Source organism: Caretta caretta, chromosome 24 (genome assembly GCF_965140235.1).
Source record: "Caretta caretta isolate rCarCar2 chromosome 24, rCarCar1.hap1, whole genome shotgun sequence".
NCBI lineage: Eukaryota > Metazoa > Chordata > Testudines > Cheloniidae > Caretta > Caretta caretta.
In genome coordinates, this window is record NC_134229.1 from 946,272 (window position 1) to 959,000 (window position 12,729).

Sequence of the window (12,729 nt, forward strand, 5' to 3'; positions counted from 1 at the left end):
TGTGTGTGCAGGGGTGCGTGTATGTGTGTGTGTGCACGTGTGAGGGTGTGTGTACCTGTGAGTGTGTGTGTGCAGGGGTGCGTGTATGTGTGTGTGCGCGCGTGTGAGGGTGTGTGTACGTGTGTGTGTGTGTGCGCGCGTGTGCATATGCACGCTAGCCTGTGAGGGGTGCGTGGACACGCGTGTGGCACACCTGGTTAGGCTGCCCAGTGTACCGGCTGTGGTCTGTGCTGTGGGGGTGCCCGGTGTTTGGGGTGGGGGAGGTGCACATCAGAGCCATGGCAGGAAGGCCCCCAGCCCCAGCCATGATTCTCAGGGAGGCCAGGCACCCACAGGCTGGGGTCCCTCCCTGCCCCACGCCCAGACCCAGCTGTGGACGGGCCGATACCTGTAGCACCCAGCACTGTGGGGCTGGCCCCCTCGCCAGCTGCCATGGTGGTTACTGAGCTCCGCTGCCCCCCCAGCTCCCCGGGCCGCGCAGCAGCTCCCCACACGCTGGACACAGGAGGTGGGGCCGGCACAGGGACAACACCTGGGACAGCAGCGATTCCGTGGCACCGTTTATTGGAGTTATAAATAACAGCGCCGGGCCGGGCAGCTCCCGGCAGAGTGCCTGTGGCTATAAGAACTTAGAGCTGCTCCACGCAGCACCGGTGCGGCCCAGCCAGGCCCCTGTGACTGGCAGGGCGGGCTGCGGAGATGGACGGGTCTGCATTGCGGGGGACCTGCAGCACTGCCCTCTGCCCTGCCAGGCTGGGCCCGGAGCTGTCTGCTGCATGCAGGAGACCCTGCTAGTCACGAGAACTTCCCCCGGAGGGGCTGCCCCCCCAGCCCCTGAGCCCTCCTGACACGGGAGCTTTGGGTGCTGCTGGCCACCGGGACCCTGCTCCCCCCTCCAGCCCTGCTGGCTCCTTCTGAGCTGCCCCCAGCCTCTCCCCACCACTCTCTGTGCCTCCCCCATGCACGGACTGGCCTCTGTGCCCCCACCCCAGGGCCCAAGGTTCCTCCTGAGCCCTGGGGATAGGGGCCTGGTCAGAGCCCCCAGGGCCAAGAATTCGCCCTGTTCTGAGTCCTGCCCCACTGCTACCTCCCTCCTGCTTCACCTCCTCCCCCCTTTGCAGACGTGCTCAGCCCCTCTCAACCTCGAAAACCCCAGCCCAGCCCAGCAGGCTCCCAGAGGGGGCTGAGACTCACCTGGCCACCACCTGGGCCAGTGCCCAGAATGGATCAGCTGGCCCGGCAGGTGGCAAGTGGGCAGGGGGTCGGACTGGCACATGGAGCCGCTCCCGCCACACTTGACAGGGTTTTAATCTACGTTTCTTTACAAAAATAAGATAATTTGAAATAAATGTGAGAACTGCCTCCCTGACAAGTGCGCCCGGCACCACAGGGCAGGGCAGGGGCTGGGGGGGAGGGCAGAGGGACGGTGGGGCTGGGGGTAAGGGGAGATGGGGTGGGGGAGGGATAGCCAGAGGGACGGGGGTGGGGGGCTGGGGAGAAGGGGAAGGGGAAGGGGGAGAGGAGGCTGGGGGGCAGGGAGTAGGGCAGACAGGGGCTGACCAGGGCCATAGGACCCAGGCTGGGGATGGCTGGAGAGGCCCATAGGCCCAAGCTGCAGGCTCATGATGGGGTCGGGGCGGAGGGAGGCTGCGATGGGGTTTCTAGGTAGAGGGGACAGAGGCAGCGGGGCCAGGCCTCAGAGGTGGGGGCCCGAGGGACGCTCCCCCACTCTACTCGTCTGGCAGGGCCCGTGGCCACAGCGGGAGCGGCTGTGCTGGGCTGTGCCCCCGGTCAGCGGGGCTTGGTGAGCAGGATCTCCAGCCAGCAGGGGCAGGCGGTGATGAACTGGCGGGAGTAGCAGGGGCCCCAGCCCTTGGCGAAGCTGATGCGGATGCTGTTGGGGTCGCAGGGCCCATCGCCCGGCCTCCGCCAGCCGGCCTGGCCACCCGCACACTTGTAGTCAAACACCTGCAGAGAATAGCCGGGCAGCACCTTGTGCACGGGCGGGCCGCGGGCGCCGGGGGGCCCCAGCGTGGCGGAGCTGACGAAGATGGGGTGCTCACTGCGGTTGTAGGCCCACACCCCGTCCCATTCCCGGCTCAGCAGCAGCCCGCGGCCGATCTTGCTCCGGGCCCGGCGCACGGCCGCACTGCGCCTCTCGGCCTGCAGCTGGCCCAGGGAGAAGCCGCTCCCCTGCGGCAGCTCGCAGAAGATGTTGACGGAGGTTTCGTGCACGGCGTAGAGACGGCCCACCCGCGTCCGGTGCTCCCAATAGGCCAGCTTGCACCAGCAGCCGTCCCTGGTGGTGCTCCTCTCCAGGCCGGAGTCTGCAGGAGTGAGAAGGGACCTCTGAGCCCATGCACAGAGCAGCCCCCACATCCCCCCATTGAGCTCCCAGAGAATGAACAGACCACCCAGGGACCCTCCCCAGCGCTGGGACGCAGCCCGTCTGGGGTGGGGTGCGGGGATCGGTTATACAGAGACCCCTCGCCCGGCGCTGAGATGCAGCTGCCTCTGGGGTGGGATGCAGGGGGTGTTTATACAGGGACCCCTCCCCCCGTGCTGGCTGTGGGGGGGACACGTGAGGGCTAGTTATACAGAGACCCCTCGCCTGGGTGGGTGAGCTGCAGGGCTCTGGATACAGCCACATAGAACCAGTTTTGGTCGTCTCTTTCAAGCGGCCGGGGGCTGGGGGCAGGCCGGCCTGAAGGCCCCAGATTGAAATGCGGCCCGGCCAGCGGTGTGGGCGGGTGGGGAACAGGCCCTGGGCTCTGCAAGGGGCAGTTTCAGGCCCCATCTCTGCTGATGAAGAGGAGCTGCCTCGCTCTGTGTCTCAGTGTGGCTGGCAGGGTGACTCCTGCGTGGGGGCTCAGCCCCGCCACACTGGCCCTCCTGGGGTTCTGGCTGCCCGACCCCGCTGGCCCCGAGCAGAAGGACACGACCCCCCCAATGCCCCAGGCTCGGCCCCCCTGGGCTGGAGCAGGGCATCCAACGCCACCGTGGAGCCAGACAATCACGGGGGGCGTGAGTCACGGGGGGGGGGGGGGTGCTGTGATCCGGCACGTAGGCCGGGGACGACCCCAGCCACCGTCCCAGGGGACCGCCCGCCGTGGCGCGGCAAGGGGGGGGCGGGCCCGGCAGCAGGCGCCGGTCCTAAGGCCCTTGAGCTGTGGGAGGGAAGGCGGAGCCCGGGGAAGGAGCCGGTGGCCGGCAGCCAGGCCGGAGCGCGGCTTGTGCGTCAAGGCACATTGTGAGTGTCCCTGTGGGCAGCACTTCCTGCGGCGGGGAACGCGGACGGGCCAAAAATAACAGGCGCAGCCGGGGCTGGGGGACGGGACGGAGCCACCCCCGCAGACAGGAACCCCCCGGCCCTGGCTGCTCTGAGCAGCTTTTCCTCCCGGACTCGGTGGGGGGGCCTGACTCAGGGGTGGGGGGCTGGTTATCACCCCCAACCCCCTCCCCTGAAGCCCCAGGGGAGATGGGGGGCAGCAGCAAGGTCAGATCTGCTCTGGGGCTCTCGGGGGGGCGGTGGCTGGGCCAGACCTCACCTGCCCTTCCCACCCCCCAACTCCTTCTGACCTACCGAAGTAGCCCCTGACCTACTGTGAGGGGCTGAGCTGGCAGGGGAGGGACCAGGCTGCCCCAGGGGCCCCATGTCAGCAGCTCTCCAGGCTCTGAGGGCCAGGATGGCTCAGCGGGTGCTCCGCGCCCCCGACTCACAGTGGGGATGGGGGGTTTACCTGACCCACACCCAGTGCTGCTGGCTCCTGAGTGGTGGGCTTCTCCATGGCTCCACCATAGGGCCCTTCCTCTCCAGTGGGGCCCCCAAAACCTCACGCGGGAGGAAGGTGGCGGCAGGATCCCCCTGATACCCAAGGCTGCAGCCTGGCAGCGCTGGTCCCCACACAGCCCAGGGCTGGTCATCCGGAGCCCCCTGAAGCTCCCTGCCTGGGCCTGGAGGTCACATCCCCTGGGTGCCCCCCAGTCCCTCTGGGCACCCCTTGCCCCCCGGTCCTCACTGTACCTCGCCAGTCTCCATGGGCATTGCAGCCAGACTCCGGGTGGCTGGAGTTGGGGCGCTCCGACACCTCTGTCCATGGGCAGCTGAAGGGGTAGATTTTGGAGTAAGGGGGTGGCGGCGTCTCTGAAAGGGAACCAGACAAGAGCGGAAACCAGTGAGCAGCTGCCTCTGGGGCAGCCCCCTCCCCATCCCACTCCGATGCCAGCGCTCCCCTTCCAGCCCAATGCAGCCCCAAAACTAGCAGGGCAAGGGGGACCAAGTTCTGGGGATAGACAGATAGACAGACAGAGGGGGTGTCTGGGTGTGATGAAGTGGGTCTGTTCTTAATGTTTCCTCTGAATACTGTAGGGGTGCCTCAGTTTCCCCTATGCATTTCTTAAGTCTCTAGGGGGTGGGATAAGGGGGTGTAATTGTTGCAGAGCAAAGGGCCAGGGTACATAAATGGCCGACACTCTGTCTCCCAGCAGCTGATGTCCTGGGCCCTTCCCCCCTGCAAGGTGAGAGCTAAAGGGTTGGAGAACAAAGGAATCGGGTGACCTCCTGGCCTGGGAAAGGGACAAAGCCCAGAGGAGGAGGGGCTGGAGGGAGTTTCAGTTTGGGGCTGGCTGGGACATGGAGTGAAGTGCAGACGAGGTTGTCTGGCTCACTGCCCCCCAAAATGGACCCAGCTGAGGGGTCCTGTTCTCTGCACCTGCAAACTCTGTGTTAGATCATGTTCCTGTCGTCTAATAAACCTTCTGTGTTACTGGCTGGCTGAGAGTCCCGTCGGACTGTGGAGTTGGGGGGCAGGACCCTCTGGCTTCCCCAGGACCCCGCCTGAGCGGACTCCCTGAGGGGCAGAGGATGCTGAATGCTCCAAGGTCAGACCCAGGAAGGTGGAAGCCGTGTGAGCTGTGTGTCCTGGGGGACAGTCTGCTCACAGAAAGGAGACTTCCCCAGAGTCCTGCCTGGCTTCATAGGGAGCAGTTCCAGAGCATCGCCCGCCTGGGGACTCCGTGACACTGGGGATAGATAGATAGATAGATGGGGGTGTATGAGGATAGATAGATAGACAGACAGAGGGGGTGTCTGGGGATAGGTAGATAGATAGAGGGGGGTGTTGGGGTAGGTAGATAGACAGACAGAGGAGGTGTACAAGGATAGACAGACAGAGGGGGTGTCTGGGGATAAATAGACAGACAGACGGAGGAGGTGTATGAGGACAGGCAGGCAGACAGACAGAGGGGGTGTTTGGAGACAGACGGACAGACAGACAGACAGACAGAGGGGGTTTATGAGGACAGACAGACAGACAGACGGAGGAGGTGTATGAGGACAGACAGACAGACAGACGGAGGAGGTGTATGAGGACAGGCAGGCAGACAGACGGAGGAGGTGTATGAGGACAGGCAGGCAGACAGACAGAGGGGGTGTCTGGAGACAGACAGACAGACAGAGGGGGTTTATGAGGACAGACAGACAGACAGACGGAGGAGGTGTATGAGGACAGGCAGGCAGACGGAGGAGGTTTACGAGGACAGGCAGACAGACAGACAGACAGAGGGGGTGTCTGGAGACAGACAGACAGACAGAGGGGGTTTATGAGGACAGACAGACAGACAGACGGAGGAGGTGTATGAGGACAGGCAGACAGACAGACAGAGGGGGTGTCTGGAGACAGGACAGACAGACAGACAGACGGAGGAGGTGTATGAGGACAGGCAGGCAGACAGACAGAGGGGGTGTCTGGAGACAGACAGACAGACAGAGGGGGTGTATGAGGACAGGCAGGCAGACAGACGGAGGAGGTGTATGAGGACAGGCAGGCAGACAGACAGAGGGGGTGTCTGGAGACAGACAGACAGACAGAGGGGGTTTATGAGGACAGACAGACAGACGGAGGAGGTGTATGAGGACAGGCAGGCAGACGGAGGAGGTTTACGAGGACAGGCAGACAGACAGACAGACAGAGGGGGTTTATGAGGACAGACAGACAGACAGACGGAGGAGGTGTATGAGGACAGGCAGGCAGACAGACGGAGGAGGTGTATGAGGACAGGCAGACAGACGGAGGAGGTTTACGAGGACAGACAGACAGACAGAGGGGGTGTCTGGAGACAGACAGACAGACAGAGGGGGTTTATGAGGACAGACAGACAGACAGACGGAGGAGGTGTATGAGGACAGGCAGGCAGACAGACGGAGGAGGTGTATGAGGACAGGCAGGCAGACAGACAGAGGGGGTGTCTGGAGACAGACAGACAGACAGAGGGGGTTTATGAGGACAGACAGACAGACAGACGGAGGAGGTGTATGAGGACAGGCAGGCAGACAGAGGAGGTTTACGAGGACAGGCAGACAGACAGACAGACAGAGGGGGTGTCTGGGGACAGATTCGGCAATTGAGTGGTGTGGGTGGGCCAGCCACCCTTCCCATGCTGACCCCCCAGCTCCGAGCGGCGCTGCTTGGCCGGGGGGCTGGGGGGGGGGCTGCGCCGTGTGTGGCCCCCCGCCCGGCGCCCCGCCCCACTCACCGGGCCTGGCGAGCCGGCTGAGGTGGTGGGGGTTGCAGCAGAGCGTGGCCCCCTCGCCGCAGCCCCCGAAGCTCTGGCAGCCGCTCAGGCTCTTGAGCTCGTGGGGGTGCCGGAGGTCGGGCCAGCGGTAGAGCCGGCAGAGCAGCACCTGAGGGGGCAGGGCCTGCTTGGTGCCCCGCAGCTCCGCCCGGGCCACCCAGACGCAGCCCGACTGCCCGGCTCCCCGGCTCTCCACCGCCTGCACCAGCAGCTCCAGCTCCTCGTCCTTCAGCTTCTTGAAGAGGGCGTGCGCGGCGGGCTTGAGGGCGCCGGGGCCATCCTCGGGGCCGGGGGCCGCACAGCGGTGCCTCCAGAGCCGCCGCACCAGGCCGGCCCGCCGCGAGCGGAACATGGGGCGCGGGCCCCACCTGCGGGGGAGAGAGGGGTCACGGGCCGCTCCAGAGATCCCCACGGCCCTGCCCGTCCAGGCCCGGGGCACCCAGCCGCGCCGGGGGTAAGCAGGTGCTGCCCTGCAACTCCCCCCCTCCCGCCCCCGGCATCAGGCGTAGCAGGGATCCAGCCGGACACCGGGGTCCCCACGCCACCGGGGCTGGACCCGCTCCTTATTGCGCCTGGGCCCCAGCCCGGGGACGACACCAGGCCGGGCTGGCTGGGGCTGCGCTGAGCCGGTCTCCCCAGCGCGGCCCCCAGGCCAGCTGGGCCGGGAGTCTGAATCCAAACCCCCGGGGCCGGAGGGAGGGGGCAGGGTCTGTGCTGGGAGCTGGGCAGCGGCCGGCGGCTCTGAAAGCCGGGCAGGGATTCTCCACCTCTGGCACCCGCTGCCGGGGCCGGCGTGAAGCCCCCGAGGACGCGGCGGGGCGCCCCTCGCCCCTCAGCAGCACCCACCGGGCAGCCACGTCCCCGGGACCCTGGCAGTCAAACCGAGAATTCGATTCGCTCCTGACACACTCACTGCCACTCATCTGCTGCTCACTGTCACACACACGGTCCCACACACTCACTGACACCTGCACAAACACACAATGCAGCACACGCCCACGCCGCCGCTCACGGACACACTCACTGACACACACCCTGACACCTGTGCGGACACACTGCGCAGCACACACACACACACACAATCACACCCATGCCGCCACTCACTGACACACTCACTGACACACTCACTGACTCCTGTGCGGACACACTGCGCAGCACACACACACAGTCACACCCACGCCGCCGCTCACTGACACACTCACTGACACGCACACTCACAGACACACACCCTGACTCCTGTGCGGACACACTGCGCAGCACACACAGACAGTCACACCCATGCTGCCGCTCACTGACACACTCACTGACACACTCACGGACCCACACCCTGACACCTGTGCGGACACACTGCAGAACACACACACACACACACACACACAGTCACACACTTGCTGCACAGGTCAATGCAGCGGCTCCCTTAGGCCATGCCGAGTGTTGCTGGCCAGCTCCAAAGCCAGGTGGCACCCCCGTCTAGTGACTGGTGCACCCCCAGGGACGGCCCCCCCCAGCCAGCTCACCCCGCCCCTGACGGGACACGTCCCGCGCTGGCAGCGCCTCCACCCGCTGCGTCCGCACTCGGGCTGTGCCGGGGTCTCCGGCGTGCGTAGCTCGGCCCTGCAAGCGTGCAAGGGTGAGGGGCAGAGCGCCCCGGCTGGGACTGGGGCCTGGTCCCCGTGCTGACCCCCCAGGGAGAGAGCGAACCCCCCCATGCCCACAGAACACCCCCCCTCCCCCAGGGCTGCCAGGCAGGGTCACGCAGGTACCCACCCACCAGCCCCCAGACCTGCCCCCCTTCCCCACATACCTCCTGGCTCCCCGGGGGGGATCTGATGGACCCAGCCTGTGATGAGCAGCATTTATGGCCACGGTGGGGGGGGAAGGGGCGGGGAAGGGGGGGAGGAGAGAAAAGGAGCCAGAGACGGGACAGGGAGGAGGGACAAGGGCCTAGGCTCGGCTGCCTCCCACCCAGAACCCCGAGAGACACAGCCACTCGCACGCACACACACACACACACACACACGTCCTGCCTGACACACGTAGTGCCTGGCGTGCGCACACACACGTCCTGACACACGTAGTGCCTAACACACACACACACGTCCTGCCTGACACACGTAGTGCCTAACACACACACACACACGTCCTGACACACGTAGTGCCTAACACACACACACACAACATCCTGCCTGACACACGTAGTGCCTGGCACGCACACACATCCTGACACACGTAGTGCCTGGCACACACACAACACACACAAAAAACACATGTCCTGACACACGTACCGTGCCTGGCACACAGATGCGTCCTGACACAAGTGGCACCTGGCACACAAACATGCATCCTGACACATATGCCATCTGGGGCGTGCACACCCTGACACACGTACCGCCTTGCACATGACACACACATGCCCTGACACATGTATCACCTGGCACATGTGTGTTCTGACACACATGGCACCTGGTGCACACACACACACACACACACCCAACACATGTACCGCCTAGCACATACACATGCCCTGACAGACGTGAACATGCCGTCGCACACAGCACATGCTCAAACACGCATGCAACCCCTGTGCCATGCACGCGGTCACACTGACACACACGCAGAGCACATGCTCACAAACACGCGTGCACACAGTGACACGCACACGCCAGGTGCCAGGCAAGACCACAGCCCCCCGTTGGCAGAGCGGGGGTGGCTCACTCACGGTGGGGCAGCCGGGGGGCGCGGTGCCTGGTGCTGGGGCTCAGTGGTGGGGCCCTGCTCTCCGGCGGCTGGGACACTTCTGCCTGGCGCACGCTGCGGCCAGGGCTTTTTCCTGCCGGCGGCTCCCCTCCCACGGCCCTCCCAGCTGGGGGAATTAATTGATTCGAGGCTGCTCAGACTTCTTGGCTGGGCTGCAGGGAGGGAAGCTGAGCTCAGTGAAAACAGTGCACCAGGGAACCCCAGGCTGGGGGGGGGCTGAGGGGGGCAGAGCCCTGGGCAGGGGGGAGTGTGGAGTGAGGGGAAGCCCAGGGGGGCAGAGTCCTGGGCTGGGGGGTGTGGGCTGCCCCCAGAGACAGCCAGACGGATGGCGGCAAAGTGCAGCAAGGGGCCGGGAGCTGGGCAGATGCCAGGACCCTCACCACGACCTGGGCAGCATGTGGACAGGCGCCAGCTCACCCCAGGGCTCCCGTTCACACAGAGACCCCCATCTTGGGTTATATTCACGGCGTTAATGGCAAGAGGGGCCAGCAAGATGGGGGGGTCACACTCCAATGGGGGTCACATGCTGCCTTGGGGTTGGGTTGCCCCTCGAGCCAGAGTCTGCCCTGCCCAGTGGGGGAGGCTCTGTGTTGTGGGGCAGGCAGACTCTGCAGTGCTGGTGGGGGCTCTGTGGAGCACGGGGGGGCTCTGAAGCGTGGGGCCATCTTGGTGTCTTTTCTGGGTTGGCCGGTTTTGCTGTCACACCCCTTCCAGTTCTGGTTCTTGAGTCCCTCATGGTTGTGGGGAGCGGGGCCCTGGCAGAGCACTGGGGTGAGACGGGCTCCAGGCCTCCAACCCCACCCCGTCTGGGCACCCTGGGCAGTCACACCAATGCCTGAGAAGCCAGCCCCATGCCCGTCGGCCCGCTCTGCCAGCCCCACTGCTACCCCCACCCCGCCTCCGCCAGCCCCATGCCCGTCGGCCCGCTCTGCCAGCCCCACTGTTACCCCCACCCCGCCTCCGCCAGCCCCATGCCCGTCGGCCCGCTCTGCCAGCCCCACTGCCACCCCCACCCCGCCTCCGCCAGCCCCATGCCCGTCGGCCCACTCTGCCAGCCCCCCTGCCACCCCCACCCCGCCTCCGCCACGCCCAAGCCCGTCGGCCCGCTCTGCCAGCCTCACTGTTACCCCTGCCCCGCCTCCGCCAGCCCCATGCCCGTCGGCCCGCTCTGCCAGCCCCCACACTGCTATCCCCCCAGCTGGCCCCCTCTCTGCTCCCCCCTACCTAGCCAGCCCCCGCCCCACCAGCCCTGCACCCAGGGCCCTGGCTGAGCAGACCCTGGGGTTCGGCTGGCTCAGGCTGTGGGGAGGGGGCTCCCCGAGGCTGGCGCTGGGGGGTTGTCCCTTTAAGAGGGTGGGAGCAGATTCCATGGAAAGGCGGTTAATGTAAACGGGCCCTTATCCCACTCTCAGCCGGGCTTCCTGCTCCCAACTTCCCACTGAGATAAGGCCGCTGTCCTGGCGCCAGCCACTCAGCTCTGCTCCGGGCCCAGGCCCCGCGGAGCCTCCGCACAGTGGGTCCCTGCCGGGGCCGGGACAGCGCCAGGGGGCAGCCCTTCTCCCGGGCGGGCAGCATAGCGCAGCGAGGGGCTCTGGGGATACACATGCCCCACCCCCAGCCTTCCCTCTGGGCTCCCCCAGTCGCCTGCACGGCCATGCCCAGGCTGGCAGGGGGAGGCCGTGGCTGGGATGCCCTGGGCCAGGGAGGTCCTGCAGGGCCTGGGGTACGCCAAGCTGCCGGTCAGTGGCCGGTCGGTCTGTGACCTTTGCTGGAGCTCCAGCCAGTCTGGCCCGCTGGGTGCATTCCTGCCTCTGCAGCTTCCCCCTGGCTCTGGGGGGCAGGAGACAGGAAACGGCCTGGAGTGGAGACAGGCCGAGAAAGCAACTCTCTAAACAAGGAACTGAGTCACAGCCAGATAAACGGAGGGGAGGGGAGGGCTGGTAGCAGGAGCTAGTGGTGAGAGCAGGGGGGCTGGGAGCCAGGACTCCTGGCACCCTGAGACAAAGGTGGTACAGCACAGCGGTGCCCGATCCCTCCCAGGGGAACCCTGTGCTGTGGGAAGCAGTGGTGGGCTCCGATGCCTCTCATGCCATTGTGCTCAGCTGTAGTGCCCTGGCCTGGCACAAGAACCCCGGCATCCTGGCTGCAGATCATCTGCTCCCAGGGACCCTTGCACCAGAGCTGGGGTCCTTCAGCACTTTCTGCCCAAACCACTAGGCAGCGCTGCCTGGTGCTTAGCCCCAGGGGCCTATTCCCTGCCCAGCGCCGGGGCTCCATGGCTGAGGGGGGACAGACGCTCCCGCTGGGGGTTGAGCCAGATCCTGGCCCAGGGCATTTGGCCCCCCGTGAGCTGTGCAGAGTCCCCCGTCCCAGGGCACAGCCCCATGGGGCCATTCCTTGTCTCCTTGCCCATGCAGCTTCACTTTGAGCGGCATCCCAGTGTGCTGGGCAAGGGACCCCTGCCTGCCCAAGCGGGGGCTGGCTGGGGGAGGGGGCTGGGCCCATGCTGATAATGTCCCAAGCACAGGAAGGAAAAGTTGGATAAACAGCAGGAGCTTTGCAGGAAACTCGGCCCAGAGACTTGGCCGCCGTGGGCCCTGCCCCCCGCCCCACACAGCCCCGACCAGCTCCCAGGCCTGGCCGGGGTAGATGTTTGGAAGGTTCATTGGGCCTGGCGTCAGGGCAGCTGAAGCAGTCAGATGGAGCACTCGGGGAAGTCATGCATTGCCCAGGTTTATTGGGAAGCGCTGAGCAGGGGGCCAGGCACCCACCGTTGAGTCCCCTTCCCGTCCTGTCAGGGCTGGAGAGCCGGGATTCCAGCTAGAGGAGAGAAAACACAGCCAGTAGCCGCGGCTCGGATGCAGCCTGGAGCCCACAGATGTGGGGGGAAAGAGCTGCCCGTCCCCCGCAGGTGTGACAGCACCTCCCACTGCCCTGGGGACCCTGCTGAGCAGAGGGTGCCAGGCTGGGGAGCCAGGCTGGGGCACGCTGGCATTTGGGAAGGAAGGAAGGTGTCCTTGGAGCCCCACTCTGATGGCTCTGAACTGCGTGGCTCTGGGGTGGCCATGCCAGCCCGACCCATTCACCTGTTGGCTGTTGCTAGCCGCAGACAGGGGCACTGGGGGAGCCACTTGTGGATTTGCCTGTTGGGGGTAGACACACCCCGCTGGATCTGGGTCCCTGGGAAGGGGCTCGGATCCCGGCCCCACTCTCTGACCAGCGCTGGGCTGGCTAGGCAGGAGGCAGTGTCAAGGCTGGGGGACCTTCGTACCCACCTTCTACAGGCTCAGGGCGTCCCAAAGCGTCCCTCTGGTGGGAGCTCCGTCGGCTCCAGGCCCCCCAGCAGCATGGGGTCAGGCGACCACAGAGTGCAGCCAGTGGGTCTAGCCCTGTGGAGGG

General features: G+C 65.7%; 1 protein-coding gene across 3 annotated transcripts; it reads right to left on the reverse strand.

Moving 5' to 3' along the window:
- Nucleotides 1–547: 547 nt before the first annotated feature.
- On the reverse strand, nt 548–9,419 carry LOC125625933 (mothers against decapentaplegic homolog 6). Of its 3 annotated transcripts, none has more exons than XM_048828581.2 (4): nt 9,293–9,419; nt 6,535–6,941; nt 4,025–4,144; nt 548–2,327 (listed from the first exon to the last, which is right to left on the reverse strand). In XM_048828581.2, the coding sequence occupies exons 2-4, from the start codon at nt 6,923–6,925 to the stop codon at nt 1,792–1,794; spliced, it is 1,047 nt and encodes a 348-aa protein (XP_048684538.1). In that variant the 5' UTR covers nt 6,926–6,941; nt 9,293–9,419; the 3' UTR covers nt 548–1,791. The 3 variants fall into 3 exon arrangements, with proteins under 3 accessions (XP_048684538.1, XP_074978869.1, XP_048684539.1); XM_075122768.1 differs by lacking the exon at nt 9,293–9,419 and adding an exon at nt 8,378–8,961 and having other exon boundaries at nt 6,683–6,941; XM_048828582.2 differs by lacking the exon at nt 9,293–9,419 and adding an exon at nt 8,378–8,444.
- Between the last annotated feature and the right edge of the window lie 3,310 nt (nt 9,420–12,729).